General features: G+C 38.1%; 1 protein-coding gene across 5 annotated transcripts in view; it reads left to right on the top strand.

The window, feature by feature from the left end:
* The window catches only part of LOC107730406 (pumilio homolog 2-like), a 63,467-nt gene that overhangs the window by 32,299 nt on the left and 23,519 nt on the right, over window positions 1-7,649 (top strand). For all 5 annotated transcript variants that reach the window (XM_016541249.1, XM_016541251.1, XM_016541250.1 and 2 more), the window contains exons 10-14: window positions 549-691; window positions 4,166-4,283; window positions 5,203-5,334; window positions 5,498-5,800; window positions 6,790-7,020. In XM_016541249.1, the coding sequence (XP_016396735.1) occupies window positions 549-691; window positions 4,166-4,283; window positions 5,203-5,334; window positions 5,498-5,800; window positions 6,790-7,020 (927 nt within the window). The remainder of the gene's footprint in view (window positions 1-548; window positions 692-4,165; window positions 4,284-5,202; window positions 5,335-5,497; window positions 5,801-6,789; window positions 7,021-7,649) is intronic.

Below are 7,649 nucleotides of genomic sequence, written 5' to 3' on the forward strand. Positions count from 1 at the left end.
CAGAGGTATATTATGTCACACTTCACACTTCTCTAGTAAGTTTCGTCTGTTGAATGAATGTTCCGCGCAAATCCGTGAATGAATGTTCCGAAGTTGAATGGAATTGAATTGAAATTTCAATTTCTTTACTGTTCAGTGCACTGATGTCAGACTCATTTTGGATAATAAATAAATTTGTCATGTCATTATAAGTGTTTGATCACCACATTTGAGTGATCATTGCAAAAAATGTGTTTATGTATATATATTCTGTTTATGTATGTACTGTATTCTATATATAGTACCAATCAAAAGTTTGGACACACGAATGGGAAAGTGTCCAAACTTTTGACTGGTACTCTACTATAATAATATACACTAAGAATATTGGCCGATATATCGATATCTGCCTTTTTTTTTACTCCCTAATATTGGTATCGACCCCCAAAAAACCCATATCGGTCGGGCTCTAATGTACACACTTTATAAATATCAACCATGGTATAGACAATCCTGGGATCCTAAATGTGGAGAGTCCTCAGTATAAAGCTCATCATGTTTTTCCATAGGTCCAGCTGTAGTCCCTCCTCAGTACTATGGAGTCCCGTGGGGTGTGTATCCGGCCAACCTCTTCCAACAACAGGCTGCAGCTGCTGCCAGTCATTCTGCCAACCAGCAGGCATCCAATCAGGGTCCAGGACCGGGACAACAGGTTGATGACATTATCTCAACATATAAAATCTGCACACTAGACTTTGAACATATGAAATTTCTTCGGACAATGCAGCGGTTGTGATATGATGTCACATTCTGCAGCATATTTTTAAAAACTTAAATTCAACACATAATACATAATACTAATCCCAAACTGTAAACACGTGTGGTCTACTCCACTTTCCTGCAGTGCTGCAGTTTTAAATGTATGTTCTTTAAATTAATGTGAAACTTCTTTGCATATTTACGCTCTCCTGCATTCGTTTGCAAAAGAATGAAAGTCAGTGGAATGAAAAGTGTGGTGTGACCAGCACTTAAGCCTTGTTCATTGTGTGACATTACTTTTAGGAGGATTTGAAAGAAATAAATAGATAGCGCTAGCTTGTACTGAACCAACGCTATCGACAAAACTTTTGGCATAATGTTGATTACCGCAGAAAATAAATTCCACTTGTCATTTTTTGTAAACTCATGGATACAGAAAGGCATGTTGGTGGAAGCACACAAGGTTATTTAAAATATTAAAATACACACTGTTGTTATCCTGTCTTCATCACCCAAAAGCATCTGTAACACATAACCCAGGGTTTCCGCGGGATCTTAAAAAGTCTTAAATTTTGTTGTATCAAATTTAAGGCCTTAAAAAGTCTTTGTACAAGAAAGTCTTAATTATGATTTCAAGAGATCTTAAATTTGGGTACGGAAAGACCAGAATTGCGATATGGCTGAACGTGACGATTAAACTTCAAAAGGCTATGATTTCATTGAATAAACACAAGCGCTGCATGTTCAAAGTCCGGTGCTGCGCTGCTCTGTGTTCTGCCGTTACCAGGAAAACAGTTATATTTCTACCAAACGCTCCACCTGCTAGCAGAGAATGAATGAGCATTTTCAATAAAACTGCTGGTTTTATGTTCAGACCAATGCGAAAATCGACCCATGTTTTTACCCTGCAAACACGCAGAGCTTTAAATGTGAACTGGTGGATCGATAAGAAGACAATGCATTATAAAAATCTAAACAGTATAGGGGTGTGCGATATGGATGGTCTGCAATAATATCGTAATTGTTGTTTTAATGATGTGCGATTTGATATTATGAGTATATTGCGAAAAGCAAACACAAAACACCTACAGAGTGCACGCGTACATTAGGTGATGAAGTCTAGTAGGTTAGAGTGCGTGTGCGCATTTAGAGTGCGTTCTTTCACTGCATGAATCAGTCTATTAAAATTCATATTTCCCGTTTTTGCTCTATTTCTCCAACAAAAATAATTTCAAACACAGCCACAACGTTTTTTTGAGTCTCTGAGCAACAGGACGCAGCTTTGTTCCTGAATGAATCAACCGTTTAAATGATTCGGTTCAATCGCAATGACTCGCTTATTAACAGTGACTTGATGCCACCTACTGGCGGTTTTAATTTCACATTTAAGGTACCTTTTCATTTTTTAAATAATTTCAAACATCAGTTTTCAATGTTTTATGTTTGAAATATCAAAACATTATTTATGTTCAATAATGTTTAGCTTCAAGACAAACAAACACAAAGCAAACATGAAAGTCTGTTATTACGTGAGTTTTGTGCATCTAATTTGTTCTGCATTCCAAACGGCATCAATGAAAGCACATCTAAAGTAAAACACTGAAATAACAGCAGGTGGATGCACACACTGTCCAGCAATGCACACGTGTCTCACAGTGCATATGCTGTGCAATGAAGCCTGCATCGATTGTCTCTAGCGCACACACGTGCCATAATATGTGGGAAAAAGTTTTTTGTTGCATTGATTAATTTCAACACCCCTAATGACTTGCATAAACACATTTTGGTATGCTTTGTAATATTGCCTTGTGAAAGTGAATGAAACCAAGGAGAAAATGCAACAATGATAGTTTAAGTCCCTGTTTCAGAACAAAGCAAACAATCTGCAGGTCTGAAAATGCCCTTAAACAGCTTTACAGTTCAAATTGTAAATGAGTTTGTACTGATACATTTTATAATGCAAACAAAATTTAGAGTTTTACTTTCTAAGGGCCAGATTTACTAACAGCTTGTGCCAGCGCAAACCGTCTTTTGGCGTTAAAATAGTACTGCCAGGATTTACTAAAGACGCACAGTGAAGAATTAGCGCTGAAAAGGTGTGGACACAGGTATTTTTGCACCTGACCTTACTGAATATGCATTTGTAGGAGTTTCCCTTTCAGATGCACAATTTATGGGAGGAGAGTATTTTTTGGAGAATTTTTTGTTTTGTTTTACCTTTATTTAACCAGGAAGAAACTCACTGAGATTAAAAATCTATTTTTCAAGAGTGTCCTGGCCAAGATAGGCAGCAGTACAACCATACATACATACATACAGGTACAAAATATAGTAACATAAAACAACTGAAATAGCGAATCCTTTAAAATAAACCACAATCAGTAATCAGTATTAAAATGAATCACGCAATGTGATTTACTAACGTTTGCCCTCGTCAAATTACTGGTATTTGTGCCATTATTTAATGCTAAAAAAAAGCATGGGTTAAAGCAGACGCTAATTTGCGCTGCCCTTGGTAGATTGTGTTGGTCATTATGGAAATGATCTGGCTGCGTCTGTGTTCTTTAATTTGCGCATTGTCAGTAAATCACCCGCAGAAATTTCCACTCCCATTAGCGCTTTTTTGGAATTGCGCTCTCACACTGATTTGCCCTGTTTAGTAAATCTGGCCCTAAACCTTCAAATGGGCTATCCTGGTTCCATTGTAAGTGTTACTGTAACCATGATTGTTGCTTGAAAAAACTGAAAGACGAGTCAGTTATTTTCTCTGGTAATCAACATTGACACTAATGCTGTTGATGAAGCTGAACTAGTATACAGCAACATTAAGTGACTGCATTTAATTAAGAATAATTTAATTATTTATTCTAATTATTTAGCCTGACATGTTTACTGTTCCAAAATGTTCTATATGTTTCTTAAAAATAAAATGTGTTCAGTGGGAAAAAAAAAAAGTTGTTGTTTTTCACCCAGACATTTAAAAATAACATATTTTATTTATGTAATCGCTGTTTTTTACCCAGACATTTAAAAATAACATATTTTAGAGCTGTAATCGCAATACTGTGATACCGTGATATTTTTATCTAAGGTTATCACTCCGTCAGAATCTCATACCGGCCCATGCCTACTCATCACTCAATTAATAGTTTAAAAGAGCAACGTTTTTACTTTGTGTTCGATCTGCAGTGACACACTCCTTGTTGCCCAACAGTGTAGTGCTCATTAGTTTTAATCCATCCTTTTTTCTTTTTGCTCACCATCTAGTCTGGCTTCTGAAATGCTCCACTAATCCCCTGCACATTAAAATGCATTTCAACACATTCTGACATTACTGAAAATGAATAGTGAATTAAAGAAACAAGTAGCTTTAGAGGCTAGTGTTTTACTTAAGCTTGTATTGTAACTCTTTCCTCGCCCAATCCAGGTGATGCGTGCAGGGACCAATCAGCGACCTTTGACCCCTGGCCAGAGCCAGCAGAGTCAGCAGGAATCCCTTGCTGCAGCCGCCGCAAACCCAGCGCTGGCCTTCACAGGCATGACAGGTGAATTATGCTCTAACTTGTTTTCTTCCTGTTTTAACTTGTGCAGGTACTCTTGGATTGGTTGTTCCTTACATCATAGGCTGTGCTTCATTTCCGTTCATCTGTGTACTTCATTTATGTGGTGTGGGAATCTGAGGAAATGTGTGTATGTGGCCATTAACAGTTCCAGCAACTTATCTCCCAGAAGAGTTCTTGGTCCTGCCGATTCACAGGCAATTTCTGACTAGTTTGGAATTATTGAAGGCAGACTCTTATGGACTTGGCGTTGAGCTGCTTTTCATGCTAAAGAACTAATATGCCGCTGCCTTTCTCTGATCATGTAAGGTTGTTTTCTGTGGTGCTGTCTGTTTATTGATTTGTAAATCTTTTTTCTTACTGAAGTGCATGAACACATGCTTTCAACATCAAAGTATGTTGCAAATTAGTCTGTACACATGTTTGCACAGTGCTTTTGTGCTCATTTTGGCAAGCTGATAAAATGGGGCATTGCAATACATGAATGAGAATATATAATAGGAGAGAAATATCAGAGGCAGTTCTTAAGTTTGTCACCCCCATCACTTCCATCCTTAATCAGTGAGTGCGACGAGAGATTTTGGTAAAATCAATCAGTAGCTGTGACAGAAATATAAAAAATAAAATTGTTTCTAGTTGGCTGTAAATGGGGCACCACCTTTAAATGTCTTGTTAATGTCTTTACTGAATTTAATTTTATTTATATCTACATCAAATTACTAAAAAAAATTGATGTAGATATAATTTTCACTCAGAAATAGTCAATTTCACTGAAATAGTATTTTGGACTCTTATAATCTTTATTTACAACCCTGAACACTGAAGCAAAACATTTAAATGTTTTATTTTTTTTTTAACTTGTAAAGACACCGATTCAGACCCCTATCTGTTGTGTTTTGATCAGGTTACCAAGTTCTAGCACCAGCTGCTTACTATGATCCGACTGGAGCGCTGGTTATGGGTCCTGGAGCTCGGGGTGGACCTGTCCGACTGGTCCAAACCCCTCTCCTCATCAACCCAGCAGCTGCACAAGCTGGTGAATATGCTTGTTTTGCCTTCTCTTTAAACAGAAAACCTTTTCAGGACTTTGTATTTAATAATGTATTTGTTTATTTTTATTTTATTGACCAAACTGATTTACTTTTTCATTTTATTACTTTCTTTCCTTCTTCTTTTACTACTATCCATCCTCTGTCTAGCTGCTGCTGCATCTGCATCAGGCTCTGGTAACAGCATGTCTGGTCCTGCTAATGGTCTGTACCGGTCCATGGGCTGCCAACAGCCCCAGCAGCCTCAACCTCAGCAGCAGCCACCTCCACCCTCTAGTGGCCTGCCCTCCAACTCCTTCTATGGCTCTGGTTCAGTGGCTCCCAGCTCCCAGAGCAGCTCGCTATTCTCTCATACAAGCGCGGCTCCTCCTAGCACCTCTCTGGGTTTCAGCAGCACTGGTGGATCTCTAGGTGTTGGGCTGGGATCTGCACTCGGTGCCTTTGGCTCCTCAGGTTTGTTGCACCATTTGCATGGTGTGCATCGGTGACTGTTAACAAAGTTTAAAAAATTGTCAAATCAACCTCTTTTTATGTTTTGTTTTGATTAGAATGCTATTTAAATAGACATCTGCCCTTGTAGGTTATAGGTCACTCAAGGTCAAAACTATTAAAACCTCAATATATCTTCAGTAGCCACGGGTACACCACAGGTGTTTTTTAGACAAATTTGCATGTTTTAAATCAAATCTGACTGTCACTGTTGCATTTACATAAACATGCACTAACTACTACCATGATCGTTATAAAACTATTTAAATCACAAAATACATTTGGGAATCAGAATATCAACTATTTCACAATCTAGTTGAAAAAACAAACAAAAACAATACATTTAATCATTCAGCTTGAAGTGCCAAATTTGTTGTACCTCTATGGAAGTAGGAATGTAATGTGTTATATCTTTTAGTCTTTTTTCAAAACTACAAGATCTTAATAAAAAACAATAATAGTCTGTTTAAAAATTATTATTCTAAAACTGCGTTCCAAGGTATTAATATATAGTTTATTGTCATCAATCACACCATTGCCAATTTTTATAAATAAGAAACGTATTACATGTTTAATGTTTGTTTACGTAATATGATTAATTAAGAAATAAAGACTACTCCCAGAATTGAATACTTTGGTGCTGTTTTTTGTATCTTTGAAATTCTATGGGGGACGTGTGCCTGTATAATGATCAAGCCTTAGAATTGCCCCTGATAATGAGCTATGAAATTGGTCTGACATGTTCAGTTGGCCCTTTTGAGGGTACACACGAGCTGATGTGGGACGTCCAGAAATTGAGTATCTGAGATTAAAAAATTGATACCCTTGCTTTAGATGAAGGAATTGACTGAATAGCGTTTGAGATGCATGGATTAGATTGTCGTAGCAGATCAGTTTGTCATTTGTGCTCATCTTTCCTTTTTTTTTTTTTTTTTACTCTTGTACTCCTGCAGTATCAAGTTCCACTAGCAGCAGCATAACCCGTCGGGACTCCCTTTTGGCCAGCTCTGACCTGTATAAGCGTGGTGGTGGTAGCAGCTTGACGCCCATTGGCCAATCTTTTTACAACAGCCTAGGATACTCTTCCTCCCCAAGCCCCATTGGACTGACGCCTGGTCACTCCCCTCTTACACCTCCACCCTCTCTGCCCTCCTCCCATGGGTCCTCATCCAGCCTCCATCTGGGTATGATCTCTTGGTTCAACTGATTTATCTGAGTCTGAGTTTTTCACTGATCTATTTAATGACTGGATTGCTCATTGCATTCCAAACTGCCATCAGGTGGTGAAGCCACTGCAAATGTTTGAGCTGCCTTCTTACCAGGGGCGCCGCTAGCAATTTTGGGCCCTATGAAAGAAAATGAGGATGGGCCCCCTACCGCACCCATTCCGCACCAAACATACAAGCCAACCTAGTTATCCAAAATCTTTGTCTGCAATTTAATAATACTGACCTATTACTTTTGCTATTGCTATACCACTAGGTATCAGTATTTAGTCAGAGACCTACCCATAGCCGCGGGAACATATTTTATCTGGGGGAGGGGGGGGATTTTACATTTACATTTAATCATTTATCAGACGCTTTTATCCAAACGGATTTACAAATGAGAACAATAGAAGCAATCAGATCAACGAGAGAACAACAACAGTATACAAGTGCCATGACAAGTCTCGCAAGTCTCGTTAGTCTAGCACAGTTCACGTAGCTAGTTTTTTTTTTTTTTATAATAGAATGGAATAGAACAGAATAGAATAGGTAAGTGCTAGTATTAGTTGGTCAGGGGCTGGGGAAAAAGATGTGTTTTCAGATGT

Source organism: Sinocyclocheilus rhinocerous, unplaced genomic scaffold (assembly GCF_001515625.1).
Source record: "Sinocyclocheilus rhinocerous isolate Xijiao unplaced genomic scaffold, SAMN03320098_v1.1 scaffold2503, whole genome shotgun sequence".
Classification (NCBI taxonomy): domain Eukaryota; kingdom Metazoa; phylum Chordata; class Actinopteri; order Cypriniformes; family Cyprinidae; genus Sinocyclocheilus; species Sinocyclocheilus rhinocerous.